Source organism: Galeopterus variegatus, unplaced genomic scaffold (genome assembly GCF_000696425.1).
Source record: "Galeopterus variegatus unplaced genomic scaffold, G_variegatus-3.0.2 Scaffold149, whole genome shotgun sequence".
Taxonomy (NCBI): domain Eukaryota; kingdom Metazoa; phylum Chordata; class Mammalia; order Dermoptera; family Cynocephalidae; genus Galeopterus; species Galeopterus variegatus.
The window spans coordinates 316549-336814 of record NW_007726260.1 but is presented as its reverse complement, the minus strand read 5'-3'; the positions used below and the strand labels follow the sequence as shown (position 1 = coordinate 336814).

At 34.0% G+C, this 20266-nt stretch overlaps 1 protein-coding gene across 1 annotated transcript in view; it reads right to left on the bottom strand.

Annotated features, from left to right (window-relative positions):
• Positions 1-678: 678 nt before the first annotated feature.
• The window catches only part of NDUFS1 (NADH dehydrogenase (ubiquinone) Fe-S protein 1, 75kDa (NADH-coenzyme Q reductase)), a 27884-nt gene continuing 8296 nt past the window's right edge, over positions 679-20266 (bottom strand). Inside the window, exons 6-16 of the mRNA XM_008591655.1 lie at positions 19840-19974; positions 18239-18353; positions 17288-17433; positions 16593-16721; positions 15185-15314; positions 9181-9341; positions 7252-7406; positions 5571-5746; positions 4847-4981; positions 4673-4745; positions 679-2425 (exon numbers count right to left, since the gene is read on the bottom strand). Of these exons, the coding sequence (XP_008589877.1) occupies positions 2334-2425; positions 4673-4745; positions 4847-4981; positions 5571-5746; positions 7252-7406; positions 9181-9341; positions 15185-15314; positions 16593-16721; positions 17288-17433; positions 18239-18353; positions 19840-19974 (1447 nt within the window). The 3' untranslated portion in view covers positions 679-2333. The remainder of the gene's footprint in view (positions 2426-4672; positions 4746-4846; positions 4982-5570; positions 5747-7251; positions 7407-9180; positions 9342-15184; positions 15315-16592; positions 16722-17287; positions 17434-18238; positions 18354-19839; positions 19975-20266) is intronic.

Genomic DNA, 20266 nt, shown 5'->3' with positions numbered 1-20266 from the left:
AGAGATTTTGAATATCAAGTCAATCTTTAATCATTTTCAGTGGTGAAAAACACAAAAAACATTTTAGGCAGAGGGTATTTGGTTCTGACATCCTTGTTCTCTTAAAATCTATAACCTGAGGTCTATTGGGATCCGAACCCTCAGCGGGAGCACCGCCGTGCTCCCAAGCGCCGCACTCTACCGAGTGCGCCACTGGGCCGGCCCCATATATTCAATTTTTATAGCTGTCCAAAATCTTTTTATTGAGGCAATGTGGGAAAGTAAAAATATCTCTAGTTAAACACTTATTTTATATTTCTCGAGTCTCAATTATTAACTATCATTTGGGGTTTTTGTAAATGTTAGCCATAATATATTTAAAGCTTTAATGTCACATATTTAGAAGGTTCTCAACAAATGATATTATTCTAGATCCTTTCCAGATTGCCTTCTTCACCCAAAGGTCTTGGTCTTGAGCCTCTGTCGATGTTCTCATTGATGACTCCCTCATTGCTAAGAATGATTCCACCAGCCAGGTTATTCTCACGTATATGTATTTTTCCTGTATCTGGGGGCTCTTTTTCGAAGTCTTTTTTTCCCTAGCAATATCTTCATTGTTTATACTAACAATAACTTTAATATTTAATATTTAGCATTACATGACTAATATGTGCTCATGAGACAGATTTTCATGTTTACTTTATGTAAAAACCAACACATTTTATTGAGTACTACTTATCCCAGAAAAGGTTTCTTTAGAGAATTATAAGTTGTTCAACACATACTGTGTAGAGGATCCAGGATCAATTTAGCCACATAGCACCTCTTCTCCATTTGAACACGGTATTGTCACCAACAACCCTATAAAGTCTACACACATTCACTGAATAGTACTGTATAAAATTCAAAACTGGGAGTATGTACTCTCAAAGTCAGCATAGCACTAGAGATGAAGAATGTAGAGATGGACAGAAAGTACGCATTGAATTCAATCATTTTCGGCAAGAATTTATACGATTTCAGGCAACTGGGAATTTTAAGCAAAGTACTTTAAGCAAAGCATACAATTTTGTGTTATTGCACTAAAGAGGATAAAGTTCTGAAAAAGCTGTTACAGATAACAGATTTTGTACAGTTTTTAAAGCTAAAGTACTGAAGACATACTACTATTCTAAAAACCTCATCTTTTGCTATATCAGGAAGATGGCATCCTATTATAACAAAAGAATTTTAAATAGTTTAAAAAAAAAAAAAAAACAACTTAATCTAGTTTTAATTATCTCCTAGGTTACCTGAAAATTTTTTACTTCCTTTTTTGTTTTGACAATTGAAAATTATGAAAGGTGATAGTTTTGTCTTCTGTTACTGGAATAATTTAGTTGACTTAACACTACAGATGGTGTTAATATAATGAATACAGAACATCAATGAGAATCTAAATTACATCTCCTGAGACCTCCCTCATTCCAAGGGTGTGTAGTGTGTAATCTGTTATATAAAGAAAAATGTCACATAAATCACCATGACATTATAAAAACATATTTAAGAGAAAACAGAAAAATCAATTATCCACTAAACAACACAATACTAATTCTTAATAGTAACAACCTATAGAATCTGTATTAATGGGATGGAAGTATGTGTAGCAATTAAGAACAATGAACTTTGGAATAAAACAGAACTAAGCTTGAGTCTGTGACTCTTGTGGTGTGGCCTTGGGCAAGCTACTTAATATCTCTGGGCTTCAGTTTCTTCATCTGTAAAATGAGGTAATAATACTATCTCATAGGGTTGTAGCAAGGACAAAAGATAATGCATGTAAAACCAGACTGCTCACCACACAGAAAAAGCTGAATAATCATCAGCTATGGTTATTAGGATTATTAATTATAGTTGTTCAAGATACATACCTGATGTATGATTACATTATATACTTTTTCTATTTACCCAGCTTCACAAAAAGGTTTAAATCTTTTCTTAGCACTAAAGCGGGTCTTAATGGAAGCTCTTTTCATTTCATCCATTTTACAAACAAATGATCTATGAAGATAGATAAAAAGCTTATATTTTAAGGATTTTCTTTGTATCTATCACAAAGATTATCAATGCTTTTACATGAAAGAATATCTGTATACAGTTTTATTAAACTAACAATGTTTACACACAATACAGAAATGTTTTTGAAACTGCAAAGTTCTTTGATAACTGCAATATCATTATCAAATAAGCATGGTATAATCTTAAATATTACATCATTCAGATTTTTTTTTAAAAGAGACAAACCTCTAAGGGATCAACTCCAATATAACTGTCTATTAACTATTTGTAGGAAAACTGAGTTCCTAGTAGATATTTCAGCATATGGACGGTTCCTCTACTGCCTGGGCACCCTCTGTGACAGCTTTGACACATTTGGCCATGGTCTGTGAGGCTCTGCTAATTGAATCTGAAAGATATTAAAAAAATGTGCATTTTGGTAATACAACTTCTTAAAAAGCACATATTAAAATTTTAATGTTGTACATATTCAGGAACAATTTAAAAAAAGACTATAAGGCTCTATGGAATTACATGTAATCAATAAATTCCTAACATAAGCTCCTTACTAGCTAAATGCTTTGAATAGCCACCCCTAGGAATGATTAAATGATTATAAAACAGCTATACAATACATAATTTTAAAATTATAGAAAAGTATTAAAAACATAGGAAAAAATGTATGTAATACTGTTATTGAAAAAAGGTTACAAGGCCGGCCCGTGGCTCACTCGGTAGAGTGCGGTCCTGATAACACCAAGGCCACGGGTTCGGATCCTATATAGGGATGGCCGGTTAGCTCACTGGCTGAGCGTGGTCCTGACAACACCAAGCCAAGGGTTGAGATCCCCTTACCGGTCATCTTTATTAAAAAAAAAGAAAAAGAAAAAGAAAAAAAGAAAAAAGGTTACAAAACAGTATATGTACTAAAAAAATCCATCAAATTGTACCCTTTATGCGTGAATTTTATGGTATGTGAATATTTCAATAAAGCTGTCAAACCTCCCTCAAAGTAAGTAAATAATCTCACTTTTTATATTAATAAAAAATGTTTGTGAATATCCCTGGAAGATGACTGACCAAAATGTTAAAAATAATTGTAGTTATTTCTCGGTAGTGGGATCGTAGTGATTTTTCACTGTGCTTTCAGGCTTAAGTATGTATTCTACAATGAACATAACTTTTATTTTTTATTTTATTTATTTATTCCCTCATTCCAAGGGTGTGTAGTGTGTAATCTGTTATATAAAGAAAAATCCCTATATAGGATCAGACCCCGCAGCAGGAGCGCCGCTCCCAGTGCTGCACTCTCCCGAGCGCACCATGGGGTCGGCCCCAATGTCCAATATTTTTATAAAAGGGATATATAGCATGCTAATGAGAGAAAACCAAACTATCATCTCGTAATAACTTCGTATAGCATACATTATACGAAGTTATACGACCACGGGTTCGGATCCTATATAGGGATGGCCGGTTAGCTCACTGGCTGAGCGTGGTCCTGACAACACCAAGCCAAGGGTTGAGATCCCCTTACCGGTCATCTTTATTAAAAAAAAAGAAAAAGAAAAAGAAAAAAAGAAAAAAGGTTACAAAACAGTATATGTACTAAAAAAATCCATCAAATTGTACCCTTTATGCGTGAATTTTATGGTATGTGAATATTTCAATAAAGCTGTCAAACCTCCCTCAAAGTAAGTAAATAATCTCACTTTTTATATTAATAAAAAATGTTTGTGAATATCCCTGGAAGATGACTGACCAAAATGTTAAAAATAATTGTAGTTATTTCTCGGTAGTGGGATCGTAGTGATTTTTCACTGTGCTTTCAGGCTTAAGTATGTATTCTACAATGAACATAACTTTTATTTTTTATTTTATTTATTTATTTTTTGTCTTTTTCGTGACCGGTAAGGGGATCACAACCCTTGGTGTGGTGTCGCCCACACCGCGCTCAGCCAGTGAGCACACCGGCCATTCCTATATAGGATCCGAACCCGCGGCGGGAGCGTCGCTGAGCTCCCAGCGCCGTACTCTCCCGAGTGCACCACGGGGCCGGCCCTGAACATAACTTTTATAACATAACTAAAAACCAATGAAAAATAATCTTAGATAAAAACTGTACCACAAATTTAAAAATACATTCCTATGTGTTTTTAGATAGAAAATTATTTAAAATCATCTATTATGAACTACCTCATAACCTAAATGTTATCTCAACTATTGTTAGATCTGCAGTAAACAAGTTTCGGTCGCTCTGCATTCCTTAAAAACATTCCTAACGATGTACATCAGAAGCACTGTTCAACATGTTTCACATTTCATCTGTAATTTTCAGAAAAATCTTCACAGTTGTTTGCCATTTTGAAAAGTTCTCCCTAAATTGCTACACAGTGATTTTCCTTACAATAGTAAAATTTTATATCTAAAATGTTAACTTTTTCAATTTTTAAACTTTGCTTACATTTCAGAAACGAAAAAAAAAACTAGAGTATAATCAGAAAATATGATTGCATTAGTTCCAATATTCGAAAACTTTAAAAGATTAAAAATGGCAAATACTACCAATCACAGGTTGGAATTATAATGCTAAATGAGGTGATCTGATTCCTTTTCAACGTTCATATTTGGCAGAGTCATATTGACAGTCACATACCCGTCATATAGAAGTCTTTTATAGTTAGCTGAGGTGGAACAAGTGGGTCAGCAAGAAGTTGCTGGTTCACTAGCTGCAAAAAAAGGAGTAAGAGAGCAATAATAGTATTGAAAACTAGTACTGTTACACCAGTGGATATACCATTATGAAAACTGTACATAGGCAAACTTTTACCTTGGAGAGCTCACTTGCTTGCTGGAAGTAATTAGCTCCTTCGACATCGTCATATCGAACAAGATTTGGAGAAACTTCTTCCAATCTGTTTCTCACTTGATCCAGAGTATCATATGGAAGAGTTATACCCGCAATCTACAAAATATCAGACCCCCAAAGTGAACATAAAGCTTTAATACTTAAAAGCGTCAAATAATATATAATTGCAACTATAGTGATATAAAGCAATACTACTGAAAAATCTACTGGTGTCCATTAGCAATAAATGTCCATACATTTATTAAGGAAGTAGTTAAGTAGGGAACACAAATGTCAAAATTCTAATTCATAACTGTCAGTACATTATTAATTTGTTAGAAAATAGACTCATTATGAAATAAATGATTAAAGAGACAATGCTATGCCAAATCTGAATGCTTCTGCTAACCTGTTATTAATCATATACAAATTTACAGAAAACAGTGTATTCTTTTAAATCTCATTATGCTCATTTTTACAGCAAAAAGAGCTTAAAAAAAAAAGCGTTTTAGGCAAAAGACAAGTTAACAATAAAAGCACCAATTTCAAGTCCTCATTTTCTAAACATATTTTTCCTACAGAGATAATTCAAATCATCTCTGCCTTTCAGACTGACACGTTCCTTGACTTTGAAAATCATTCTAACGAGCTAACATATCAAATATCCCTTTAGCAGCATCCCTAAGAAATACTTCAAAAGTAATACCTCAGAGAGGGCTCTTATAATTTTCCAGTCTTCTCTTGCCAAGCCAGGAGGTGTCACTGCTACTTTAGTCTGCTGAGCTCTGCCCTCAGTATTGACATAAGTAGCGGACTTCTCTGTGTAAGCAGCTCCTGGGAGAATAACATCAGCTAAGGGAGCTCCAACATCACCATGATGTCCTGTGAGAAGATGAAAAATAGCAAGCCACATTTTAGTAAAAAACCGATTTGCTCTTATATATGAAGACAGTGTAAATCCTTTTTAAATCTATTTTTTAGATTACAGTGTTTTTAAAATTAAAACAACACAGTACTGAAGGAATAAAAATTAAAGACCACCTCGTCCCCAATTCAACTCCCTTCCCAAAGAAAATACCATTGAAGCATATGGTATGTATCTTCCCAGACTGTTTTAATAAAAATACATAAATAGGTATAATAGCATACACACATATAAAATGAGCAACTAGGTATATTGATGCTTACAAAGTAGAAATGCTCAGATGTACCATTCCCAAAGAAAATACCATTGAAGCATATGGTATGTATCTTCCCAGACTGTTTTAATAAAAACACATAAATAGGTATAATAGCATACACACATATAAAATGAGCAACTAGGTATATTGATGCTTACAAAGTAGAAATGCTCAGATGTACCGGTTAGTGAAATTTGGTAAAGTAGACTGAAATGAAGGAATGCAAAGTGTAAAACAGGAATATAACAGTAATAATTCTGAAAAAGCATAAACAGAAAATTAAAGAAAACAATATTCTGAAAGACTATCACCTATTAATAGTTCAACAAAACTGATAGAAGAAAAAAGTTATTCAAAAAAGAAACAGGAGCTTTAGAAATAGACTTGAGTCAAGAAAAAGAAAGTTGCAGAACAATACTTGTATGTAAAGTTTGATCTCATTTGAATACGTGTTTGTACAACATGCAAAGAAAAATGTATAAAGTATGCATATCAAAACCATCATCAAAGATTACCTCTGGAAAGAACTAGGAACAAGATTTTAGTTTATGCATTTTTGTTTAGCTTTATCGAACTAAAGATACAAAATATTGTACAATGCTTTTTATGTGCCATGGCAATAAAAAGCCTATTTATGGTGTAAAATGAAGTGAAAAGTTATGCAATACTTTTCTTTGTAAAATATCCAGAAATACCTTAGACTCCATTCATTCCAGGGAAACTTGATTACATATTATAATGAATGAGAATTCAAGAAAATGAAACACAGGAAGCCAGAGTACCATGTTAAATATAATTCATTAAATGTCCTGTAACATAGGACTCAACTGATTTTTTAACTTTTTACACTATCAATACAAAGTGCTTTCCTTTGATTAGGTAATGATGCTAAATATTCTCTGAAAAGTTGACTTTTCATGTTTATTATAACACTTCATTGCATAAATAAACCATAACTTAACTATTCCTGTTACTGGGGATTTAGGTCGCTTCTAATTCTTTGTTATTAAATAACATCAGGTAATAATTATTAATAGCAATATCAACTACATAACTAATAATACCTAAGTTTGGTTTGAATAAAGTGGGGGTGAGGGTGAATTCCCAAATGGAAAATATTCAGTCCACTAAATATATTGTCAAATACTTTCTAATATACACAATGTATGATTCTCTTCTGTTTCTGGGGTCACAAATGCTACTTACCTTGATAAATAATGAAACAATCCTTTGGCAAATCCTGTCGTGTGATACAACCTCCATCTGCTCCCAGGAGAAACAGCACTTTGGGAGGGTTCTTCCGAATAGCTTCCACCCCAGGTTTATAACCAAGGTCCAAAGCAGCTACCTGGCTTGCAATCCTGTAAAACCATTATGGAATTTTAGAACACTTGTAGTGTTTTCAGTATAAAAAATTAAATGTGATTCTCAGAATGATACCTAGTCTCTTTTCCATTCAGTGCTGTCAAAGACCCTTTCTTACCCACTTAAAATAGATGTCAAAACCAGAAATAGTAGTATTTTACAGTTTTGAGAATGGCAAAGAAATATAAGATAGTTAGGACACTGTCTTTTCATGAGATAATGTTTAATAGAATAATTCTAGAAACTCTATGCCAACTGCAATTGCCTTAAGTTTGACTCTTATCAGTACAGTGAGTCATAAGACACATGATAAGCCAAACATATTTATTAGAAAAAAATCAGATGATTTCAAAACCCAAAAGGAAGAAATTTAAAAACCACTCATAAAACTATAATTCAGAGAAAACCATAATTAGTACATTGGTGTATGTCCTTAAGGAATTTTTTTCTATGAATATGCAATTTTGCACTTAAAAGCAGAAAATAATCTTTTAAAGAAGAGGACTAGAATAACTATACTTTAAACAGTAGGGCTGCTTTGGTCTAGTTTGCTATTGCTAACTTTCTAGAAATAGCAACCATTCTGAGGACCTAATTTGTATTATGTAAATTGGTACACCTTTTCTAAAACAAGTTGGAAGCATTTATCAAGAACCTCTGAAGTTTTTATCCTGTTTACCCCAATAGTTCTTCTTTTAGAAATCTACCCTAAGGAAATAATCTGAAGTTCAAAGGTATGTGCATCACTACATTATTTAAAAGTCATTAAAAGCTAGCATTACTGTACATGTTAAAAGAAAGGAAGTGACTAAAAAATTTATAGTATATTCATGATATTAAATAGCCATTAAAGCTTTTACTTATAAAGAATTTCTAATCATAAGAGGAAATTCTCATTTAGTAAAGAAAACCAATTAAAACCAGGACACAAAACTATTCACAGTATGATGCATACTATGCAACTAAAGAACTTCTGCACAGGAAAAAAAGACCAAAAGAAAATGTACAGAAATAGCAATAGTAATTATCTACAGTTCATGGAATAAGGATCATTTCCATTGTCACATTTCCTTCTCTTTCCAACTTTTCTAAAATAGACTTGCATTACTGATATAGTCAGAAAAAAAGCCTTCAGTTAAATTCTCAGGTTAGTTTACATTTTTATCATTTAATCAAAGTCAGAGGACTTGCTGCAATTTTTGAACCAAAGTATAACCAACACGATATAAATGTTTTAATTATTCAAGTCAGAGGACTTGCTGCAATTTTTGAACCAAAGTATAACCAACACGATATAAATGTTTTAAGTATTCACTTTTTTTTTTTTCCTTTTTGTCTTTTTTCGTGACCGGCAATGGATCACAACCCTCAGTGTCGCACCCGTACCAGACCGGGACCGGCAACGGGATCGCAACCCTCGGTGTTGCGCCCACACCTCGCTCAGCCAGTGAGTGGGAACCAGTCTGTATGTGGGATCCGAACCCTCGGTGGGAGCACCGCCACGCTCCCAAGCGGCGCACTGTAGCAGTGCGCCACCGGGCCGGCCCAAGTATTCACTTTTTTATCACTGCTATGTCAGATATTTTAATACTAATTTTTATCTTGGGTTCTTCTCACACAGAGAGTAAAGGTTTATATATCACATCTGCAACTGGGATAATTTTGCTAAATGTGAAGTTATTTATAAATCTAAATGTGACAGTGCATAAGGACCATATATACACAAAATTACTTGAATTTTATAGTATATAGAACAATTACTCAACAAACCTATGAAGGATATTCATAACTTTCCAATCACCAGTAATACCACTAGTCATCCGAATCTTTTGTGCAATGCTGGAAACAGTTGCAAGAATTGCTGCTCCATCATTTCTTTGAAGTGCAGAACTGCCTAAAACTACCATTGGTTTTTTAGCTTCCTGTAGAACCTATTTGGAAAAAAAGAACTTCAATTTAAAATTATTACAAGTAAACTGGACACCTAACCAAATTTGCATCTATAATATGTTGTCCCAAGTTTTAGGTCTAACATGAATGTTACTGATTTGTGAGCCAACATGTGGACATACACACAACGAGATATACTGTCATCAAAAGCATCTTGTCAATTCTACTGTGAAAGGGCTAAATGAATAGCAGATAAAACAGATTATCTAAAAGCAAGAAATGAAAACACCAGCCAACTACCTTTTGCTCAGAATGACTATGGGCAGGTCCCAGAAAAATTGGGGAATTTTCCTCTAAAGAGTCAGATGATATTGAAAAATAGGAGAAACCATGCTGAAGTACAGTCTCCTATCTACTCACCTCACCTTGATCCAGACAGAAAGAAGGAGGTGGGGAAAGCAATGGTCACTAGATCACAATGTAAATATCTAAAACTTTAAATAACTCTCTGAATGCCAAAAAACTGAAGGTAAGCGCACCCAAAGAGTAAAAGAAATTACAGATTTGGTGGAAGATGTTCAAATAAGAAGCCATACAATATACATCTAGCTCACTCTCCCACCCATCCTCTGTATCATTCTTCTATAAATACCAGGCCACAGTCAAAGAATCAGCATGGGAATTAGGCCTAAGTACTACAAAGAGGAGCACATCCATCAAAAGAGGAATTTCTCAAGAAAACGTGAAGAGTTCAGAAAAACAGTTTTTAATTGCCTCATCAAAAATAAAAAAATAACACACTATCACTTAAAATGAGCTCAGAGAAGTGACACAATAAAGTATACTCTGAGTATTACGGAGTAAAGGGAGATTTTCATCACTGAATTGAGGAAAGAACTGTGAAAGAAACAAATTACAGAGATGAACACCATTCTAGAAACAGTAAAAAACAAAATAAAACATGACTATAAACACAGGGACAGTAAAGGCAGTCTATAGAAAATTATACAAACACACCCAAAAAATTAGAAAACCTTTAGGAAATGGATAAATTCCTGGACATACACAATCTACCAAGGTTGGACCAATAGGAAATAGAAAACCTGAACAGACCAATTCCGGGTAAGGACATACACAATCTACCAAGGTTGGACCAATAGGAAATAGAAAACCTGAACAGACCAATTCTACTGAGATTGAATCAGTAATAAAAAGTCTCTCACTAAAGCTCAGGACCTGATGGCTTCACTGCTGAATTCTACCAAACTTTTCAAGAAGAATTAATACCAGTTCTTCTCAAACTCTTTCAAAAAATTGAAGAGGAAGGAATTCTTCCAAACTCATCCTATGAGGCCAGCATTATCCTGATAATAAAACCAAAGTTTTTTAAAAACTGTGTCCTTTTTACTAAGACAAGGACACAACAACAATAAAAAGACTATAGGCTAATATTCCTGATAAACATAGAAATAAAAATCTTCAACAAAATACTAGCAAACAAAATAAAGGAGCATATTAAAAAGATCATTCACCATGATCAAGTGGGATTTATCCCAGGGATGCAAGGTTGGTTCAACATATGCAAATCGATAACTGAGACATATCACATCAATAGAATGAAGGACAAATACCATATAATCATCTCAACTGACACAGAAAAAGCATTTGATAAAATTCAACATCTCTTCATGATAAAAACTCTCAACAAATTAGGTATACAAGGAACATACCTCAACAAAATAAAGGCCATACATGACATACACACAGCTAATATAATACTGAATAGCTTTTCCTCTAAGAACTGGAACGAGACAAGGAGGTGCACTGTCACTGTTCTTATTCAATATAGCACTGGAAGTCCTAGTCAGAGCAATTAAGCAAGAGAAAGAAATACAGGGCATCCAAATTGGAAAGGAGAAGGTCAAATTGTCCCTGTTTGTACACAACATGATGTTATATATAGAAAACCCTAAAAGCACCACCAAAAAAACTGTTAGAACTGATAAACAAATTCATTAACTTGCAGAATACAAAGATCAACATATGAAAATCAGTAGCGTTTCTCTACACCAATAGTGAGCAAGATGAAAAAGAAATCAAGAATGTTATCCCATTTATAGCTACAAAAAAAAAAAAAAAAATCCTAGGAATTAATTTAACCAAGGATGAGAAAGATCTCTATAAGGAAAACTATAAAACACTGATGAAAAAAATTGAAAAGGACACAAAAAAATGGAAAGATAGCCCATGTTCATGGATGGGAAGAATTAATATTGTGAAAATGTCCATACTACCAAAAGTAATCTACAGATTCAATGCAATCCCTATCAAAATACCAATAACATTCTTCACAGAAATAGAAAAACCAATCCTAAAATTCATATGAAACCACAATAGACCCCAAATAGCCAAAGAAATCCTGAGCTAAAAAAACAAAGTTGGAGGTATCACATTACCTGACTTCAAAATATACTGCAAGGCTACTGTAACCAAAACATCATGGTACTGGCACAAAAAGACACACAGACCAATGGAACAGAATAGAGAACCCAGAAATAAGTCATGTATTTACAGTCAACTGATTTTTGACAAAGGTCCCAAGAATATTTTGTGGGGCAAGGACAGTATCTTCAATGAGTGGAGCTAGGAAAACGGGATACTCATGCAGAAGAATGAAACTAGGTCTCTGTACATCACCGTATACAAAAATCAACTCAAAATGGATTAAAGACTTACATGTAAGACCCCAAAGCATGAAAATACTAGAAGAAAACACAGAAGTGCTTCAAAACACCGAGCTGGGCAAAGACTTTATGAAGAGGGCCTCGAAAGCATATGCAACAAAAGCATAAATAAACAAATGGCATTATACCAAAAGCTTCTGCAGAGCAAAGGAAACAATCAACAGAGCAAAGTGACAACCTGCAGAATGGGAGAAAATATTTGCAAACTATGCATCCAACAAGGGATTAATATCCAGAATATACAAGGAACTCAAGCAATTCAACAGCAAAAAATAATAATAATCCAATCAAAAAATGGGCAAATGAGCTGAACAGGCATTTCTCAAAAGAAGATATACAAATGGCTAACAGGTATGTAAAAATGTTCAACATAACTAATCATCAGGGAAATGCACATCAAAAATGAGATATCCTCTCTAGTTAGAACAGCTATTATCAAGAAAGAGAAAATGACAAATGCTGGCAAGGATGTGAAGAAAGAACTCTCATACACTGTTGGTGGGATGTAATTTAGTACAATCATAACAGAAAACAGTATGGGGTTTCCTCAAAAAACTACAAATAGAACTACCATATGATCCAGTGAGCTCACTTCTGGGTATTAATCCAAAGGGAAGGAAATCTGTTATGTCAAAAGAGATACTTACACACCCATGTTTATTTGCAGCACTATTCACAATAGCCAAGATATGGAATCAACCCAAGTGTCCATCAACAGATGAATGGATAAAGAAAACTTGGTATACATAGATAATGGAATACTAATTCAGCCATAATTAAGAATGAAATCCTGTCATTCGTGGCAACATGGATAAGTTTGGAAGACATTATGTTAAGTGAAGTAAGTCAGGAACACAAAGAAAAAATACCACATGCTCTCACTCACATGTGGAAAGTTGATCACATAGAAGTGGAGAAAAGAATGGTGGTTACCAGAGACTGGAAAGGGTAGGAGAGAAGGAAAATAGTGAGAGGTTAGTTAATGGATACGAAATTACAGCTAGATAGGAGAAATATTATCTAGTGTTCTATACCTGCAGGGTGACTATAATGAACAATTTATCATATACTTTCCATTAACTAGAAGAGAGGATTTTCAATGTTTCCAAAACTAAGAAACAATAAATGTTTGAGGTAACGGGAAAAAAAAAATCGGTGGTTGCCAGGGTTTCAGGGGAGGAGAGAGGGACGAACAGGTGGAGCTCAAAGATTTTTAGAGCAGTGAAATTATTCTGTATTATACTGTAATGGTGATTACATGACATTATGCATTTGGCAAAACCCATAGAACTATACAACACAAAGAGGGAACCCTAATGTAAAACTGAGTTAATAACAAGGGATCAATATTGGTTCATAATTTTTAAAAAATGTACCACACTACAGTAATATGTTAATAATAGTAGAAACTGGGGTGGTAGAGTGGGTATGAGATCTATATGTACTTTCTGCTCAATTTCTCTATAAACTTGAAACTGCTATAAAAATAAAGTCTATATTTAGGGGGAAAAAAGGAAATTATACAAAACAAATAGTAAAAGAACAAAGGAAAAATGACAGATATGAAGATAGAAAAGGAGGTCCAGTATCTGCACTGTCTACAGTTCTTAAAGAAGAGAACAGAACTAATTAATGGAAAATATATCTAAATCTATAATAGAAGAAAACTTTCTCTAAGAACACTAGTCACCTACTACATGGGAATAGGAACTAGAGAGAAGAGAGGGAGACTTTTCACTGAATACTTTTTAGTATTTCTAATCTTTTAATCATGATAAAGTTTTTCCTATTCAAAAGAAACAACCAACCAAGTTGGTCTTGGCTTCTCTGTTCTTTTCCACTGCATCTTCTTCTTGTCTACACCTGAGGTTGTAAGTGAAGCAACCAGAATCTTGGACCCACGAGGAGAGTCTCAGACACAATTGAGCAAGCAAATGCACTGAGGAAAGCAAAGCAGGAAGGCAGGCTCCTCCTTGATGATATCGTTAGACAACTGCATTATGCTTCAAAGTGCCTATTTCCAGATCCCTTGTTATGTGAGAAACAGAAACCCCTTAGTTTTCTAACCACCACCATCATCTAAAATGGGATTTTTACACACACATGCACAGAAATCCTAAAATAGAGCACTGAATCTTCAGACTGAAAGTATACCATGTTCTAAAAACAGTAATAGAGAACCACTAACATTAAGACATATTTTGATGAAGTTATTGAATTTCAAGAATGAAAAATCAAGTATAAAGTGTCAAGGATAAAGTATACATACATGAAAAAAAAAATCAGGACAGGGTGCATTAAATAAGGTTGGCTCCAGGTTTTTCCACAGCAACAAAAGGCAGTGTCCACAAAGTTCAAAGAGGAGAAAAAGTGTAACCCTAAAATTTTATATCCTGACAAGCTATCACTTTAGCAACAAATAAACATTCTCAAGTAAATATGAACTCAAGGAACAGAGGCACCTGAGCCCCCCTTGGGATAAAATAAATAAATAAAGCCAAATAACAAAATGAATTAAATAAAGAATTCAGAAATAAAAAAATATATATAGGTCTGGTGAAAAAAAATTTTTTTTGGCAGCTGACCGGTATGGGGATCCAAACCCTTGACTTTTGGTGTTATAAAACCATGCTCACGACTAGTGAAATTTAAGGAATAATAACTCTTGCAGTTAAGGAAGATTTCAGTGAAGTAGAAAGTTCAATTCTTTCAGTTTTACTTCAATTTCTTTTCAGATATTTCAAGGAAATTAATGCCTGGTAAATAAAAAACAGCATGTACAGTATGATCTCATTTTTGTCTATCGATTCATCTGTCTTGCTCTATATATAAATAGGGAGATGATTATGATGTTTAATCAATACGTGTTTGGGGGCTGGCCAGTTAGCTTAGTTGGTTAGAGCATGGCGTTGTAACACTATGGTCAAGGGTTTGGATCCCCACACCACCAGCTGCCCCCCCCCCCAATTAAAAAATATAAAAATACCTGTTTTGGGGTGGTGAGATTTGGGGTAATGTTTTACTTTCTTCCATGTTCTTTTTGACAAGTCACTAGTCACATACCATAATTACAAAAACAATAAATTTTAAAAATAATAATTAAAAATCAACAAGAGTTGATACATATAACTTGAGAGCACCTGGCTGAATGGATGGCTACCCGAAGCAATGTCTTGAAGAACTGTGGGGGAGTCTCCCAGGTGGTCATATCTGTAAGTGAGGTCCACTGGACTGCCTATAAGGGCCACTTTTAAGTCATTATGTAGCCAGCTGAAATAAAAACAATGCTTTTAGATTCAAATAACTAAGTTAAGCCCAGTTTTTGGTCTCATCAATGCTAAATGCTACATCTATTTACTATTACAAACTGTGAAAAGCACAAATGCATTCACAGAACATTTGACCTTAATGAATATAATTTACTGTGTACCTTTCAAAATACAGTGTGGCAAAAATACATACTAAGGCAACTGAATATATTAATTTGCTGTGTAGGAATCTAATTATAAGCCAGCTATAAACAAAGATTTTAATTTTAGAATAATTGATCTATAGTTTTTATTTAGCATTATTTACATGGCATAGTCAATTTTCTCTTAATTATCCATTAAGGACATTTAAACATAGTTCATAAAGATAAACTAAGTCATTCATATTTATTTCTCTATGACAGGGAACTATGGATCCAGCTCCTCCAAAAATAGTTATAAGTATGGTGACCATATACATATTCTGATTTCTCTGAGATGGTATTGTTATCCTGTAGTAATCAACAACTCCCCCTTTCACTCTCAACAGTGTTCCAGTTTAGAAAATAAATTACATGGATGTCCTATTCATAAGTCCTTAAGATATACATAAAAAAGATGGCAGGCATTCTACAAAATAATTGGCCTATGCTCTTGAAAAAAAAGTCAAAAGAGGCCTGAAGAGTTATAACACTAATTGCAACGTGTGACTCCAGACTGAACCATGGACAGAAAAAAAAAATTGCTATAAAAGAAATTAAAGGGAAAATTGGCGAAATCTGAATACAGACTAGTTTAGATAATGATATTGTATCAATACTAAATTTCTTGATTATTTAAGAGAAGGCCTCTTGTTCCTAGGAAATCCACAGTGACATATTTAGGGATAAAAGGGCACCAAGTCAGCAACTTACTTCCCCAAAATTCAGAACACTATATTCACACATATATATACACAGATTGAAAACCATAAAATAAATATTGCAAAATACTAACATCAGTTAATCTGGGTGAACATATAAAATGGGTATACAAAGACCATTTGAAGCATATTTAATTATTTCAAAGTAAATAAATCTTCAATTATTTCAAAATAATCAATTTTATTTTTAATAAAAAAATAAATAAAAATAAAAAGATGAGGAGGGCCATGGGGGCAGAGACCTATTAGAAATTGCCCTCCAATTATCTTTCAGTCTTACTACCACTAACATTATTAGGAATCAGCTAAAATGTCATTTTTACACATAAAACAGAATACTACATATTTTTAAAGCCCTGAATAAATATTATTACTAACCTCTTTCGAATTCTAGCATTAAATAGTGGTGCCTCAAAACGTGGATTTGTACCAACCAGAAGGACAACATCTGCTTCTTCCACACCAGCAATTGTAGTATTAAGAAGATAATTGGAACGCAAATCTGTGCTAGAAATACAATATTTAAAATGCAAGTTTACTTTAAAACTAATACATACTAAGAATCCATGAAATAGTCTCTCTCTTTTTTTTTTTTTGACAGTTGGCTGGTACAAGGAACCGAACCCTTAAGACTGTGGTGTTACGAGGCCACACTGTTTACTTTAAAACTAATACATACTAAGAATCCATGAAATAGTCTCTCTCTTTTTTTTTTTTGACAGTTGGCTGGTACAAGGAACCGAACCCTTAAGACTGTGGTGTTACGAGGCCACACTCTAATCAACTGAGCTAACTGGTCAGCCCTATGAAATATTCTCATAACATCAAACCCATGGAACTAGCAGACAAAAAATTTTCAAAAAGTATTCTTAAATTAAATCAAAGTGTCAGATACTTATTAATAACTGGATTCTCCTATCTCCTATAGCTCTTGGTTTGATTTTAGTCTCTATACGTTGGAAAATCAAGGTTGTCACATATTAAGTCACTGGGCCATAGATATGGCTGTATTACACATAATTTATAACTAAAAAGAAAAAAGAAAGCCTAGATCCTAGCTTTATATTTCTCACCCAGCTCCTGCAGTGGGGAAGACCTCTTCAGTGCATAAGGTGTCAGAGTCCACTCTATTAAGCAAATCTTTGAGAGCTACTAGGGCTTCAGCATCCACCAAGCCACCTGCAATTGCTGCCACATCCTTTCCTTGAAATCTCTGTAACTAGAAATAAACAAAAAAGATATCACCAACAAACCTACATCCAGCAAAGACCACAATGAATTGTTCTGAAAATAAAAGAATCATTTTCAAGTAAAAAAAAAAAGTAACAAACTTATGACTAAAAAGTTTTACACCAATTAATAAATAATCCAAAAGTAAAAAGCAACAGAGGTGTATGTGGGGTCAAGGCTAATAATACCAGCTTAGAAGGAGGCTGTTTGTTTTGTATTTAGAAACAAAGGGGTTTTGCTTCTAATGAGGTCTGGAGAATGAAAACTGTGGAGTTATAATAGCTACCTGAAATGCAATCTCTGCTGAAGTATCTGCCATTCCCTCTAGCCCTTTGTCTGGGTTGTCTTTCTCTGACCAGAAAACCATTCTCTCCACTTTTGCTCTGGAAAGCTTGTATTCACCTTTAGGCTTTGCTTAAAGAATTGCCTTCTCTAGGAAGACACATCTTGATATGCTGGTCCTGGTTAGGCATGTCTCCTATATGCTTTCTCTCTCATATCACTCCCTGTGCAACTACCCATAGTAGCATATGATAATTGTCTAATTATGCAACTTTCTCTACTATAAGACTATGGGAAGTAGGGACCATGTGTCAGTGATCTTTATATACCTGTATCTAGCCAGACATCTGGCATATGGTTCTCAATAAATGTTTATAAAATGGAAAGAGATTAATCGTAATCTTGCTAAGAGAAAAGAAGAGACACATATACATATTCTCCCTCTTCATGGCAAAGATGTTTTTTGAAAATCACAACAAACAATATTTATTCTATATTTCAATTTTTTTTACCATTCCAGCTACACGAGAAAGTGCATCCTCCCAGGAGGTATAGGTTAAAAGCCCCTTTTCGTTTCTGACCATTGGCTCAGTAAGTCTTTGACGTTTTAGCCCATCATAGGCAAATCTAGACAACAGAAATTACACCATTTGTGGAATCTTGCTGAAGAGGCAACTATAATTTTCAAGTTTAGAATCTACAAGAAATGTTATTTAAATACAGTATTGGTTAAAGTGTCAAATAGAATAATAAATACCTACATCGAAATAATTATTACAGATTTTTTTCCAAGATGAACTAATAAATAGATTATATCACTTAAAACTAAAATACCACCCAAAAAAGTCAATACCTACATCGAAATAATTATTACAGATTTTTTTCCAAGATGAACTAATAAATAGATTATGTTATATCACTTAAAACTAAAATACCACCCAAAAAAGTCTGATTTCTTATATTTTCAGCTAGCTGAACAATCTTAAAATTATAACACAAAAAAAATCTGATAGCTGAAAAAAGCCAATTCATCTTTATAAAACTTGAGTACTTCTATTTTATCAAAATTACATTATGCAAACTCTTATATTTAGCCTCTTTTCTCCAATGAACAAACTGAAATAGTTTGAGAAACTATCTTTTTTTATTTGTAATTTTTATAGAAAACAAAATTTTATTTGATGCTTTGAATACAAATGACCTATTTTCACACTGTGCATGTGGTAACCCAGATAAAACCGAAAATTGAGTAAGGATGGGTTTTTGACCAAGCTGTAAGCTCTATTCCTCATACACAAATCAGAGTATTTCATCCATGTATTAATTCCAATGAGGTCAGAGGAAATATTTTAGGCTCTGAGGGTACAGAATTGAAGGTTCAAATAAAATCATCTGTCTCCAAAGGGCTCACATTCTAGTGCTAGTTTTCCAGGTACTGTATGTACAAAACTTGTAAACTGGTGTCCACATTCTGATCAGACATGTACTGTTAACAAGAGATAGGGACACAAGCTCTCAGGAAACTGCTCTGTGACCCCTAACACCTCACCAGCTTAAAGAACAGACAACACTCCCCCTCACATCTGCCTATTTTCATTGTCTGTTGAGTTTGTCCTTTTCCTCATTTGTAGCAAGAACCTCCATGTAGATTGAGAAAGTATCTTAATCTACTTCAGTTTCTCCACGTGAGAGGAAAAAGATCTTCCTCAGGCCGAGCCCGTGGCACACTCGAAGAGTGAGGCGCTGGGAGCGCTGCAGCGCTCCCGCCGCGGGTTCGGATCCTATATAGGGATGGCTGGTGCGCTCACAGCGCTCACTGGCTGAGCGCGGTGAGGCCGGTCTCAAAAAAGACAAAAAAAAAAAAAAAAAGATCTTCCTCAAAGTTAGTACAAAAGCCAGTGATAGAACTAGGACTATTTAAAATCTATAGTCTATATTTATTAACTAATTTGAAAACATAAAATATTATATTTAAATATATAAATATTGAAACATTTATAAATATAAATATTTACATATTTAAAATATTTAAATATAAAGATTATAATTTTATATTATTATAAAATTTCCTTTAAATAAATTGCAAAAGTTAAGGAAACAACCTTGCATATACCTGGTTTTATCAGAGATCCACTCTTCATTTATATCCTCATGCATACGTGGCAAAATCCTCATCACTTCTCCAGTTCTCGTGCTAACCACAATATTACTTCCAACTGCATCCATTACATCAATGGATTCTGTCTTTCTGTTAAAATAAACACACGTATTTACTATGTTAATTGTGAGAATAAGAACAAAGTTTCTATTATCTGGTTTACTCAAAAAAAAAAAAAAATTACAATTAATTCCCCGAGTTTCTAAAAATAATGGAGCTCAGAGGAATTGCAATAAAAAAAATGTGCCCCCATATTTTTATTTTTTTTTTTTTGTCGTCTTTTTCCGTGTCCGGCAACGGAGCGCAACCCTCAGTGTTGCCCCCGTACCGGACCGGGGACCGGCAACGGGATCGCAACCCTCGGCGCTGCTCCCGCGCCTCG